The 15,575-nt window shown below is 29.2% G+C and overlaps 1 protein-coding gene across 2 annotated transcripts in view; it reads right to left on the bottom strand.

The window, feature by feature from the left end:
* Window positions 1–2,348: 2,348 nt before the first annotated feature.
* LOC118190479 (coiled-coil domain-containing protein 102A) overlaps window positions 2,349–15,575 on the bottom strand; it is a 44,416-nt gene continuing 31,189 nt past the window's right edge. The window contains exons 7-10 of one of the 2 annotated variants that reach the window (XM_035361198.2): window positions 13,741–13,911; window positions 11,998–12,101; window positions 11,774–11,804; window positions 2,349–7,843 (exon numbers count right to left, since the gene is read on the bottom strand). In XM_035361198.2, coding sequence (XP_035217089.1) covers window positions 7,799–7,843; window positions 11,774–11,804; window positions 11,998–12,101; window positions 13,741–13,911 — 351 coding nt within the window. In that variant the 3' untranslated portion in view covers window positions 2,349–7,798. The remainder of the gene's footprint in view (window positions 7,844–11,773; window positions 11,805–11,997; window positions 12,102–13,740; window positions 13,912–15,575) is intronic. The other variant, XM_035361196.2, reaches the window with a different exon arrangement.

Raw genomic sequence — 15,575 nt, 5'->3', positions numbered from 1 at the left:
CTAAATGGATGATTACTTCAGATATGTACAATCTTGGGCGAACATATGCAACTATCTGTTCAAGAGGATCTTACTCAGCTGTTTAGGAAGTGGTTAGATTATAGCTGTAACGAAAATGGAATTCTTTAAAGTTCGCATAAGCAACTGAGCAAATTTTGGGGAGAAATGTTTCTTGTTGTTTATCCTCAAAAGATCTCAGCGCCAGAAGGTTGTTGACCGTCAAAAAGTCAATAACAGTGAGGGGATCGGATGTTAAGTCCTCTTTAGAAAGTCCAGTGCAACCCAGTATGTGATCCGGTGAAGCTGGATGGTCACAGCATTTTTTACAAGCGGAGTGGATTTTTCTGCCACTATCAAAGGAAAGACATTTAAGGTGGCCACTTGTTAGTCTAGTCAGAGCAGTCTGGGAGCCACGGTCACATTTGATTTCCAGTAGGGAGTCAGGGGATATTCCTGTGTACCATTGGTGTGTAGGTGGAATACGGCACATTAAATTAAGTTTAGGTCTTTCATTTGAGTAAATTTCTTGATAAGTAAGTGAGAAGCCAGTGACCATTTCATTTTCACTACCCTCTTTTGCCAGTTTATCAGCGACCTCATTACCACTAATATTAACATGTGATGGGATCCACTGGAGGTGAACGTTGTGGGTCTGTAAGATCTTCCTCAGTTTGAGCAGCATAGATATGCTGGTTTCATCACATGCAGATGACCAGCCACTAAGATGTTGTAGTGCACTGCGACTGTCTGATAAAATCCATAGTTCCCGAAAATCACAATCATAAGCCAAGATGGCTACAAGCCCCACATTAATCGTAATTAACTTGCTCCTGAAGACAGAGTAAGTGTCAGGGTTGCATTGTTTCAAAGCACTTTATTGTAGTCTTAATAAAGATATCGCTGTCAGTACAATCTTCTGAACTACTACCATCAGTATAGACCTGAACTGCATCTTTAGGAATGCAACTAATTTCTAGAGCCAGTTCCTAAGAAGGTCTTCATGGTGAGTTTGCTTGTTTGCAGGGGATTTGAAATCAAAGTGGAAGAAAATTCTCGGTAGTCCCACTGAGGGATCAATAAAAAATCTTAGAGGTACAACCTCCCAAGAGATCAGGTTCTGAGTTTCTGCCATTTACTTACGAAGGGCTGTATTTTTTAAGTCTTAGATTGTTGTGCCAAGTATGGAGATACAACAAAGTACGATGTTGGGGAGCCGTAGCTGTAGATTTTATTGAAATACTTAACTAAATTGGCTCTTCTTCTAATACGCAGTGGCTGCAAGTTGGTCTCGAACAAGCCTATACCAGAAGGGCAGCTATTTCTGAGTCCAAGAATAACTCAAGCGGCACTCAGTTGTACATGTTCTAATTTCAGAAGATTGGTTTCAGACGCACAGGAATAAATTGGGTAGCCATATTCTAGAATAGCACAATAGATGTGGTTCTAAGAGTATTTGCATTAGCTCCCCAATCTCTGTCAGCTAGATATTTAAGGATGTTTAGGCGCTTACAGGCCTTCGAAACCAAAAAGTCTATATGTCTGTTGCTATTGAATTCAAGATGAAGGATGAATCCTAGGTATTTGGGATGTTGTGGCAATGTGTTTCATGAGTTTATCAAGTAGCAATATATGTTATTTAAAAGGAAGAGTAAAAGATTTTTATGACTCTATTGTGTTATTTGTAACATTCAGAATTCTGTAACTTTTGAATGGCAAATTAAAAATGTGTGAAAAAAGATTTTGCTTTGAAACGCGAATCGGCTTAATAGTACTGTATTATGTTTTAGACTTATATGTCTATAAATAAGTATTTTTTTTAGTTAAAAATGAACTCTTTATTTTATATTATGTTTCACATTCAAAATTTGGTTCTCAATATAAATTCCTATTTAGTTTACATATCAGTATTAACAAAGCAATATGTCTCAGAAATTTTGCATAGATGTTTACTTTTCATGTTACATATAACTATGTATAACTATTTTCTTATCATAAAAAAATATACAATTTCAGTTTTTCCAAAGAAGGGGTTTCATTACACATGAAAACTTTACTGATTAGTCAATCAAGTATCTACCTTTCTCTTTTATGTTAGAAAGAATGGCAAATAATACCTGAAATGTAATATCCTTAAACTATGTGTAATTTTTGAAATGGCAAAAATTTCAAAGGCAGATGCTGTTAGTTACAATCTGAAAATCACGATGTTCATCAGAATTTTCACTTCCAGATCTACTTATCTTAAAACTCCATAACTAAAATATTTAAAAATACCATATATTTTTTATACATCATTTATAAAAACATAAATAATTTTAAAATGCACTATAATAAAGAAGAAAACTGAGTGCTAGAGACTATTTATTACCAATCAAAATTACAAACAATTAAAATATATATAATTTGTTTAAATATCATATTTGAAATCAAAGAATATAAATAATAAAATTTATCTTGTACTTTTGGTAAATCACTACGACAGAGGAAAAAAATCCCTGACGTTATCTAAATACTCGCTCAACATTATAACAATAAAACATAAATTCGTTAAAAATATGTTTAAAAAAAGCAGTTAAAATAAATTAAATGCACATCTATATACACAAATGTACATGATGAACTTCTGCTGTGTAACCCATTACAGTACCTATATATCCATTAAAAGAAGGAATGGGAATAATATAATACAAAGCAGTGGTATTTTATGAAAAGAGTGTTATTAAGAATTTACTGTCTTCCAACAATGATGCACTAGCACCCCTATGAATAATAAGGAATGGGAATAATATAATACAAAGCAGTGGTATTTTATGAAAAGAGTGTTATTAAGAATTTACTGTCTTCCAACAATGATGCACTAGCACCCCTATGAATAATAAGGAATGGGAATAATATAATACAAAGCAGTGGTATTTTATGGAAAAAAAATGCTATTAAGAATTTACTGCCTTCCAAAAATGATGCACTATCATCCATATGAATTAAAAGCACAAGAGAAAATTTGATGATCTGGTTTCCTGTTTAGTCTTCATTGGTAGAAAAGACTAACATCATACGTAGGCTTGCAGTCTTCCCCACACACAGTTTGTTACTTCCCCTCACTAACAATCACTGCACAGAGGGGATTTTAGCAAATTAGGGGACTTTGTCATCATCAAATTTATAATGGTTATAAGGCATGCCAGAAAGGGAGTGGCCAAGCTGCATGTCAGCAAGAGCCCCATGTTGGAATTCTGGTAAGTTCGAGAGCCGCCACAAGATTTTCCAAAAAGCCATAAGTCCATATTAAAATCATTTTAAAAGCAGTGTCTAAACAATAATTTAATATCAGTTAGCCCCTCTTTCTTTTGGATATTAAGTAGTTTTAGTTTACCATTTTTCATACATATACTTTATTTGCATAAGAACTGCATGTGGCTCACATGCCACACTATGGCTATAGGCTATTGTATGAGAGAGTTTTGTTTAAGATGTTTCTCCATTATAGTGTCCATCAAAAGATAATACTGATGGATGTTTTGTCATAATAACCTACCTCATTTTATTTGAACATTATATGTTAGGGCAATATTAAGTACCTTTATGTACTCCTATCCCAAGAGTTCTGCAAGCAACAAATGACTCTGTATCAGACACACAATAAATGATGTTAGAAACATCTTTCATTAATTATAACATTGTAGATGTTTATTAAAGTTATCAGTTGGATATGTTATAAATTAAATGTACTAAATAAAGCAAAGCTTTAAATTACTACAAAAAGAATTTATTGCTTTTGAACTGCTGAATTTGTACAGCAATTACAGATTTTTATTACATTTGAAAGATAAATCAGAAATGTTATACCAAATGGTAACACACTGAGAACTTGCATGAGGCTGAATGGAAAGATATAAACCTTCTTTCACAAGCACACCAGAAAATACCATGTGAAATTTTCATAAAAAAATTATACAGATAGATGAATTTTGTGATAACTGTATGGAACATGAAGATAGCTGCCAAGTTTGTGCTACAAGAGTTAAGTAACAAATCATTTATTAATCAATCATCAATTACTGAACTGCAAAATACCTCAGAATACCCAAATACCTCAGAATTTAATTGCTGCTGATAATGAATAGTTTATGGATACATCCTGAAACAAGCAACACTCGTTCTAATAGAACATCTCAGTTTTCAGATAATATATAAAGCTTTTCAGATATAGCACTGTAATTAATTCACTGAATTGCTTCTTTGGCATTAAAGAGATTTCTCATGAAGAATTTGTCTATGTAGGTCACATTGTTAAAACCAGACTATTACTTCCTGTGTGCATAATTTTAAAGAAATGATGAACACTTCTAACTAATTTTTCTTGAAATTTGTAGCTCTTTTTCACAATATTGTTGATTGAGATTTATTCACAGAGTCATAACATAATTCAATATTTAGTTTTTAGTGCATTTATCATATCAGTAATAATTTTAACTACTTTGACATGTACTTAACTTCCATTTCATTTTACATATGATAAGTTAAGACAAGTTAGTACTCACTGGGTACACAGCAAAAGTATTCACTTTCATAAAAACATGTATACTTTCAATATGCCCTAAATAGAAGCATGCTAATAGATTATGAAAAGTCACAGATGTATAAAAACACTACAATTTTTGGCACACATATTCATTTCTTATACAAATTTAACTTGTATTTCTGAATAACTGATTTGCTCAAGTTGATGTACAGAAAATTTTTAAGATCATATCAAAATTATTTGGACGAAATTCAATAGGAACACTCCTATGATAAAGGCTTGATATTTCAACTGATTGGGCTTTTGCTTCTGTCAGTATTTCTTGAATGGAATAAAAACTTATTTGCATATTTTAAATAAATAAGGGCACATTAAAGTTGCATTAATATAGTGAAATAACTTATACTCTTCAAAAACAATATTTATGAAAGATATACAAACAATAACATCAGCATTAATTTGAAGCACTCAATGGTTTACAATCTGTAAATTTTGATATATGACTGCACATCCTCAAGGCACTCCTTTAAAAGTTTATGAATTCATTATTACAAAATAAGTGATTTAAAGTGAAATTTCATTTTCCATATATTGGAAACATGAAAATTTGTATTCTATGCATTATAATGTCATAAAAGCCAGAAATCTGTATAAAAGCAATTACTGCCTTTTGTATACAGATTATCTTCATATGATGATATAACTCAATCATTTTTTCAAAAACTTTCTCTACAACTGATTGTCATCTCCTACACACAGATTTTATAATTTGCTATTTGAGAGTTCAAGTGAATGAATAAGGTTATTTAGTAACATCATAGCATTAAGAACACTAATAAGCTTTATTATAAAATCATATTAATTAGAAATCTATACATAGACAGTAAAACTGTTTAAACTAAAAATAATGTGCAGCTATTAATAGTTTTTTGCACTTACCCCAGAAGTGGCTTATATACTCCAACAAGTCATGTGATGTTAAAGGAAGCAAATTTCCTCTTACGGTACTACAAGGTTATCTGTAATTCATTGGGCTATTATTCTGCTTTCCCTTATAAGAAAGAGTTAAAAAGCATGTCACACTGACATTACCATAAAGAAGGATTTATGATATTGTCCGTGGTTATATAAGATAAGTTTTGATCTTTCAATCATTAATGCTACAATAATGAACAAAGATCTCTGTTAATTCAGTATGTTATTGAAATTTATATATTGAACTGACAATCTTTTTCAGTAGTAAATGCTGAAGGTTTTCTTTTCAGTGAAAATATTTGTATTTTAAGTAACAACCTATGATGCAGATACTGAATATCGCCGCCCAGACAGTATAATGGTTACGAAAGCCGAAGATACCGAAGGGCCCGGCTTCGAATCTAGGAGAAGGCATGGATGTAAATTGTCTGTCCCCTTATGAGAGATAATGGTGGCCACTTGTTAGGTGCATCCACAATAAAATGGCTACAACTTTCGGGCTTAGGCATGGCCAATGCTGAAAAGGCAAGAGCCTGGCGTTTGATTAAATATATATAAATATATATATACATACTGATTATCTCAGGAACAGAAGTTGTACAACCACTGCAAAAAACCACCTTAAAAATATTATTTGTTGCTGATGTATCAACTTAAAAAACTTAATTCAGAAGTCAAACAACAAAAATCAGCGTTATATTTTCAAAACCGCAAATGTGTTGCAGCTGAGGATGGTGGTTCGGTAAAACCATCGAAACTAGTCTTGAAAATTTTGAAAATATAACACTGATTTTTGTTGTTTGACTTCTGAACTAGTATTCATTCAGTGTGTTATTGTGTCTTAATTAAAAAACTTATTTATTTAAAAATAATAAGTAAAAATTAAAATTATCTAACAACTCAAATATTTATTTCTATATTCAAATGAATACTTTTTTTGCTTATTCTATCTGTATGCTCTAAAATTTTTTACCATCAATTTTACTTACTTTCTCAAATCTACTTTGGGTTTTAGAAAACTTTGTTGTACATTTAAATGATATGATTATTTTATTAACAGAATAATGAAATGATTTTTATTTTTATTTATGCATCTCATTTTCAGGAGTTATAGACAATCTCTAACATAACCCTTTTTAATTATATCTTTATCTGTACACATCAAGGTTCTTGGAACTTATTTACTAGTAATTTTGTAATAATGATGAAAGATGTGAATACAAAGATATGTACTGAAGATAATATGTGCAATTATATCAAAATGTTGACAATCTGCAAGCCAAAGAATGTTGTTGATTAACATGTTGACTGATGCACACATTTTACATGGTTTGCCCATAGCTCTAACATAAATTTTTTATTATGCGATGTATATTATGTTGAAATATTATCTTCAGAAGATAATGTGAGTTATATAATCGCATTTAATACACTTTTCAAGGTGGGGATTACCGGTGACCCCTGAGGTGCTGTAGGCCATTTTTGCAATTTATTATTCTTCAACCATTATAGTAACAATGGCATTATTTAAAAATTTATCAGTATCGATATTTACTCTAATTATATACTTTTGCTATTGGTCACCAGCAGCCTCCACGGCACTGCAGCCAAGTCAAATGCCGGACACCTTGTGACCCCCACAGCAGTCAACGTGTTAAGTTGCTTTTAGCACACCTGCTTTAATCAATTTTCTTTTGAAATAATAATAAGCAGTTTATCCTAGAAATGAATTATAACTAAGTATATTACCTGGATGGACCTTATGTATTGATTAATCTATTTTAAACTGTTTCTATAAATACTTCAATACTTGAAGATAAGCATGAATGCTTACAAAATAATTAAAAAGAAACTCTCTGTAATTGAATGTTACAATAAAATTCATGAAGTAAACTCTATAGAATACATATTCATTTGAGAAGATGTATAAATAAAATATTAGCTGGATGAAATAATGCAGCATCATTCTATATGAGTCCTGACATAAATATGGCCTTTACAGTTTTATAAAAACTTATATAAACTTAAAATATTAATTTTTAGTAAGGTATATTAAATTTACATGATTTCATATTTTGTTAGCTGACAATACATACTATGTTCAAGAGAGGATAGGATCATTTTTTGAAAGAAAATACAGATTTTTAGAAAATAATGAAGTTAACTACAGCTAAAATACATTGGATCAAAAATTGTAAGTATATATATATAATAAAAAATATCACAAAAAAAAGCTATAGTAGAGATCAGAAATCTAAATTATCATCTTCACTCATTGGATCAGCTTGGACAAAGCTGCTGCTAGCATGGCGAGTCAATAGTGCATGGCTTGCCGAGTTCCTCAGTCTAAAGAAAAAAATTAGTCCATGTTCAGTTTATTTGAAATAAATTGCAAAATAAAAATAATAATTTTTCAAAAATTTCAACACGGCAAATTTAACTTGGCAAGATTTGTGAAAGAATTTAAATACGGTCTTAATGAAAAATTCCTAATTAAATGTCTCCATAAATTATTACTTTTAATAGTTTATATTTACTTAATTAGCTTTAGAAAATATAAAAAAATACAGAATGCCACTTGATAAATTATTTTTTCTGTCATGTTTTTAGTCCCATAAATTTGGTTTTAATTTCAATATTTTGCTAATAATCATTGGTTAAACACTGTAATTTATGTTAACTAATGCTTTTGTACAAATTTCTATTAATAATTTTTCATTCAGTATCAATTACGCCTTATTTCTGTCATTATCTTTTAAATTTGATAACCAGCGTGTATTCAAATTCAGAAAAACAATTCAATCAGTAAAATTTATTGGTAGACTACAGAGCTTAGGGTTTCACTGCAATGAAACAAAAGTCATTCGAAGAAAACTAAAATTCACTAAAAATGAAGAAAAATAATTTTGACAAACTTCTACAAACAAAAGGCTCACTACAAAAAGATCATAACAGAAACAAAAATATTGTATGTACAATAAAGATATATTTATAACCCACTATATAAAAATGTAGCTAAAAATTTTTAAAACCTACACAGATTCAACCTTCCAAATAATGCAAAAATAAATCTAGGCAATAACATACATATTGCTCTCAATAACAATAAATGGCATCCTAGATACAATGTTCAAACAAGATTTTCCTAATCAGAATGCAGTATGTGGCAAGTCTTTCCAGAGAAAACAGACATGATTCTATTCATAATAAAAGAAATCTCACCCATAATAAAAAGCCTAGCTAGGTGTAAAGCCCTAGGACCAGACAGGGTTGACAACCACATCATAAAACTTGTTCATGTAATCAATAACAATTTAATTAAGAATTTCTGTAATAAACGTCCTGAAAAACACAACCCTCCCAAATGTTTAAGAGCAGGTCAGAATGTACTATTCACAAAAAAGTTCTAAAAGCTAGGCTTACCCAAATCTTATGGGCCAATAAAACTTCTTCCAGCCTAAGAAAAGTATTTAAAAAAGGAATAATGGGAAGATCCAATGTAAATATTTTTATAGTTAGTCTTTATGTAAGTTATCTAAGTTCAATGACTGAACAATTGCTAGGGCACAGAAAATTCTGCAAAACTGCAAACATCCCTTTTTTCAATATGCATTTGGTATTAAAAAATATAAAGCAGTCCTGCCTTCATTCTTATGAACAAAATCTAAAAATTATGCAATAGCTGTTTTCAAGTAACTGCATTGAAATGCAGATTTATCCAAGTGACTTTATTCAATAAAACCCTTTTAGGAATTGAAACAATAAAACACTAAAAAATTTTAAAAAAAAGCTTTCAGATTTTATATTATGCCCAAAGGGGCATTTTTTAATATTTTGTCTTTTACCTTTATTTATTATATATCATGTTCTTCGCACTTAAACCATAAAATTCAATTCAAATGCAATATCACAAAATAATTTAAAAAGAGCATATCTTTAGAACTTCCGATACACAGTCTTGCAGGCTGAAGATTTTTTTTTTTTTTTTTTTTTTTTTGGTACAGTGTTGTTATTGCTTGCTCGCTTTGAAATTAACGAGTTTGTTAATAAAAAATTCTTTAATGTTTTAAAAATATGAAATAGATAATAAAACTAATTTCAAATTAGGGCTTTTATATGAGCATATTCGAATAGAGGACTATGTTATTCAAAATTTGATGTCTCTAGGTACAGTTGTTTTTTTACAGTGCGAGAAACACGCATGCATTCATACAGATTCTTCATTATTTAATTTCTTCAAGTATAATGCAGGGCTCTAATATTTGATGGCAACAATTTGAAAAGTGAAACTGCCACAAAATGCTAAAACGAAATTAATAGCCCTTCTGAGCTAACGCCCTTTGGGCTATAAAAGTTATAACTTTTTTAAGTTACTAACAGTTAACAGCTGAAAGCATGACCGAAATGCATTTTTGAATTCTGAAAAAAAATTGAATAAATTATAAAGGAAAATGGATTCAGTTATAATATGATTTTAAAGAACCCAGTGGATAGTTGCCACCTAATGATAAGTACGACCTAAAAAATGAAATTAATTTACCCTATGAAGAATGTCAAGTCATCAGTTGAAAAGGATACAAAATTTTGTTGAAAAGGATACAAAATTAATGCAAATATGAGTATTTAGATTTATAAATCTTACAATTAAATGTAATAAAGGTTATGAACATATGCACTTTTTTACTTCCTTGTACAAATGAAAGGAAGTATTGCAAAAAAAAAAAAAATTTACTGTACCATATTACAATGGAAATATTCATATTGATCAATTCCGAATGTTACGTCTGTATACATGGTCAAAATAAAGGACTCTTTTTTTTTCCAAAACAGATTGTAAAATGGATTCAAAAGGGATTTTTTTTTTTGTGATGTTTGTACATACTTATGTATCTCACATAACTGAAAAACAATTGGCCATAGAGTTTTGAAATTTTGTATATGGAACTGCTATTATATCTAGTTGTGTATGGCCCTTTTTTATTTCAATCGACTATACCAAACATATATATATATATATCCTACTCCCTTACCCAGCTTTTATTGCTGTAATTGTTGGTTGTAGTCATATACTTCCAATTATAGAAGTGTTTTAAATGACAAAAATATTCACGTTTTGGCAATGTCAAATTTAAAAAAAAAAAAAATTATTGAAAAATTATTAAATCAAACTTTTAATTCGTTCTCCCAATTTTTTTACTTATATTTGGGAAAGTTTTACACTCATAATGAAAAAATAAAAATATAAGAAGTTTGACTACCGTATTAAAGAACTGAACGGGATATATAACTTCAAAATTTGCAATTTTTAGTGTCATTCTCAACTTGCCTTGACAAATCAGGCTATACAAGGAAATCATGTGTTGTTTGTTCACATCAAATTTTTTTAGAAGAGACCAATATTTTTAATCAGAGCTTAGATGTGGATTTGTGATCACATGTGTTACAAAATAAATTTTAAAAAAAGGGGTGGACAAAAGTTAAAAAAAAAAAAAATGTTACAAAGTGAGATAAACAGACAGATAGCCATTATTACATATAGACAGTAGAATTCCATTAAAAAAATTCCCAACTTAGGATGCATTTAATTTAAAATATTTATTTTGTGTATACTAGCTGCAATTTAAAGACAATATGCGCTTCCCCTTTAAGGTGCTTTAAAAAAAATCTCCCGAGAAATGGCTTTAGGAGTTTTGACCATTTACAGATTTCAGATGGTTGATATTTCATCATAAATCATTTCTCACATGCTTTGAGTATCAACTATACATAAAATAATATATTTATAATTAAGGCACTGTCTATATCAGTATAAGAAACAATATAAAATAAAATTAACATAGCATAAAGTTTGCCGTGTTGAAATTTCTGAATGATTATTTGAAAGCTCATTAGATTATTTTTACCTCAAATAAAATAAATCAATCAAAGTCTAAGGGATATAATTAAACATTGCATTAAGATATACTTAAAAAGTAATACAATAATTTTTTTTAATGTTTTTTATCAAGAAAAATATGTAAGTTGACAAACTTGCATATTGTTGAATATATTGCAAGTTTAACAAAAAAAAGGTGAATAATTAATATATTTATTAACAATAAGTTATAAAGGAGAACTTAATTAACATATAGTAATTAAAAATTAATTATGTGACTAAAATGTATATTTTTTATTATTCATTTTTATTGTTTTTATCAATTAGTAAATAATATCTGAGATAAATTACGATAACAGAGAAGAATAAAGGAGATGAAAATACATGCAGTTAGTACTAACCATAGGTATGGCAGATGGGTCTTTTCCTTTGCTACAGACAGAAACCAAAGCCACGTGGAAATGAAAAGAGATAAATAAATAATCAGAGGCACAAATTAAGATCATGAAGTAAATTCCCCAAAATATTACGCTTTTAGATAGAATCCAATCTATTTTAATAACAATCCTATATAATATATGATGAAATTAAAACATAAAAATCTTAATATGTCATATAAACATACCTAGTTTGCAAATGTTCCACTTGCACTTGCAAGCTTTCGATTTGCTCCTGTAATTCATCATTTGTTCTTTGAAGTTTTCTAATATTATTTGTGGCACTATCGACCTAAAGTACAAAATGCCTTCTACTAAATAATGGAGACTTACAAACAATTATGATACATGAAATTTCAAAACATAAATTAAATGCATTGTTAAATTAAAATAATTATACTGCTATTTCAGGGTGGGGGAATGAGGTATAAAAACTAGAAAACTGAACAACTAATTATTAAAGCTGAAGGTAGCATTAGAAGAACAACCAGCATATTTTAGAAATACTCAAATTTATTTCCTTTTATCTGGAAAAGAAAATTTCTTTTGACTTCATTCCCCTGCCCCTCCAGTTATCTCTTAGATGAATTTTGCAATTACTGCTTTTGGCTAAAATCAACTCTACTTAAAATGGGTCCATCATTATTTTAAATTTTTAAAAAAATAATTAATTATTTCAGTTAAAATCTGAAGAGTCTGGAAATAAAAACAAGAAAGAGGGGAAAAAGTTAATACAGTAAACAATACAATTGTATTTCTCAATACAAAAGTATTTCCAATGAAAACATTATATAACAACATATGCTGCAAGCCTTGGTCACAGTCACCTGGCCATTAAGCAAACACATAGTATAATCTGAAAAAAAGACTTTCTTCATCATAAACATCTGTTTATTTTTCTCGTAAATTCTGGAAGCATTTATACTACTCAATTTGATTGACATTATACAATTTACATTTTGACTTTCTACGTTTAAGAACTCTGACAACACAGTTAATCTTGTATTTGGTGGGATCATCAATATCAAGAACAAGAATGAGCGAAAAGATGAACTTCACATGAAAAAAATGAAAGAAAATAATATAACACAATAATAATGGAAACTGCTATAAATATTTAAATACTTCTGATTGCATTGCTGTTTTTTATCCGTTATTGTAATATTGTGTGTTGTTGTTTTATTTATTTATTTTTTAACTTTCCCATTTTGAATAATTAGTTTATTTTGCATGTAATTGAATTTGTGGCCACACTTTTATACATAAGTGTTTATTTCTTAAGTAGTATGGTAGATCTTTCAATTCTGAATCCAATGATGTTTAAATGGCTAAAATAGCTCAACTAGAATGCAAGATTTGAGCAAAAATGCTATTGAGTGGCCTTTCCAGAAATTTTTTCTGTCAATTCGCAACATTTGGTGATTTCTCGCCAACTAGGCAATTTTTTGAAAGTTTAGGGAAAATAAATTATTGATGTTCTAGGACCCACTTTTACCAAAGCTTAGAAGCCTATGTAACACTATATAAATATGGCTCTATTGGCTAAGAGTTATTCAGTTGTTATTCAGGTCCAAGAGATTGCAACTGAAAAAGGGTTATTTTAGAGTTTACTCTGAGAATAATATCAGTAATTTATGGTATTTCTCGAGTGTTAACAAAAATGTGCTTAATGGCCACATTCTTCTTAAGCTATACACAACTATTCATTTTGTATATGCACTGTTGCATCAATAAATTATCAATATATTCTGGCTCAACTGGAGTATTTAAAGATGCAGTCACAAATCCGCAGCAGACAACACTATTTATCTAACTTTTATACAAAATTTTAAAAAAAACGTTCTTCATTCTTCTCATTTAAAATAAATTTGAGATTAAAATTCTTTAATTTTAAATTGATTTAATAATCTTATTTAAGGGAAGAAATAAACCTCATCTTCAGCAGAAGCCAACTCCTTTTTCAGTTCTTCTATCCTCCCTCTGAGTTTTTTTACTTCTGCTTCATACTGTTCTGAACGACGTAACGCATGTGCCAATTCAGTAGATTTATCCTGCAACACTTTCTTGAGTTTTGTATGGGCATGTTTCAAATCAGCTAATTCCTGTAGAAAGAAATGTAAATTTTGAGTCAAAAATTTTATATGACCTATGACTATTTATATTTTTCCTTCCTCCTGTTTTGGAAGAATAAAGAACATTCATAAGTATTGTATATAATACTGTCTCCTTAAACAAGCATCAGCAAAGTTGAAGTCATCAGACTTTTTTATCTAAATAAAAAATTACAACTATAAATTATCAGACAAACATAAATTTTAACTACCTTGAATCCTATTTCCAAAATAAATTTCTCTTTTGAATGGAAAAATTAAACTCAAGTCAAACAAATGACACTATATTTTATAATATGAACACATATCTAATTCATAGCTCATAATAAAATAAATACCAAAGGTTTAAAATATTTAACCCTTTGGATTCACAAATTTTAAACATTCACAAGAATTCTAATATCTAAGAACAAGAAAGAACATATAAATTAATTTTTATTTAAAAAAGCCGGCAATTCTTTTAAGCACATACATTAAGACAGTAGTCTCAAACTAGTTTGTAGTGGCCAAAAAATACATTTTAGCCATATATTTGTTGTAAATACAGTGCCAAAAATTTGTTGAAACAATAATTAAAACACGAAACTTTACTCGCAAACGAGCTCTGAACCATCGAGTTTTGATTCCCTGCTTGAAAAAACTTAAAAGTGAGTACAGAGAAATTAATCAGTATAACACGGTGAGGTAGTTATATCAATGAGATTTATTAAAACAGTTTTATGATTTAATAAATAAAATTAAAATTTTCATGACCCAAAAATAAATAAATAAATAAGTTAAATCATGGACAAGCTCTATAATGATACATGTTTAATAGATTTAGCACTTCGTTTCAACTAAAGCGAACATTTAAATGTTCTCAATGAAGAGCTCTAAGGAAAGAATAAACTTATCATTGACATGGTTGCTTGTATTAAACATTTTAGAGTTAAACTGCATTTATAGTAAACACAATGAGTGAAAATATTTCATACTTTTCCTACATCTTAAATTATGTCCTATTATTAAAAATGTCAAAAATCTGCAAGAAACAACCATTACTACAACAAAAATTTGAAGAAAGAACCATAGATTTTAATGATTTATTGTCCAATTTTACATGAGTTTCATTACCATTAAAATGAATATGAGTATTGCACCAAAAAAATCTATTAAAGGAGCTAATTAATTTACCAATGTGATACAAATCTTATTCAAGGATTTGAAGATACAATGGTTTCTTTATAACCTTTTATTTGTATTCTTCAAATCCTTTTATTCTTTTGACTGACTTTTATTCACATTAGTAAAAAGATAAATACCCTCAGTTATAAATTTATGCAATGAGAATCATGAGTTGTTTGTTTGGGATATGTGAACAACATTTTTCTCAAAAGAAAATTATTAAATCTGAGAAAAGAATCCAATTGGCTATAAGCATATACAATCCATGATGAAGATAGATTTTAGCAATTTTTCTCAAAGGCTACAAATTTATCAGAGTCAAAATGCCATCAAGTGTCACGGAGATGTAAGAAATAAAGAAGTTTATAACTCTTAACATAAAAATATATGTCTTTTTTCTGCATGTGTCCAAAAAATTAATAAATAAAAGAAAGTTGCCATTTTTTATTCTCACGTTTTGCCCTATTTCAAAAGTTATCTCTGAAAATTTG

The sequence above is a fragment of the Stegodyphus dumicola genome, chromosome 3, assembly GCF_044657685.1.
Source record: "Stegodyphus dumicola isolate Sdum_Otavi_A_Nest chromosome 3, ASM4465768v1".
NCBI lineage: Eukaryota > Metazoa > Arthropoda > Arachnida > Araneae > Eresidae > Stegodyphus > Stegodyphus dumicola.
The sequence above is the reverse complement of the archived record's forward strand: the minus strand, read 5'-3'. Positions and strand labels throughout refer to the sequence as shown.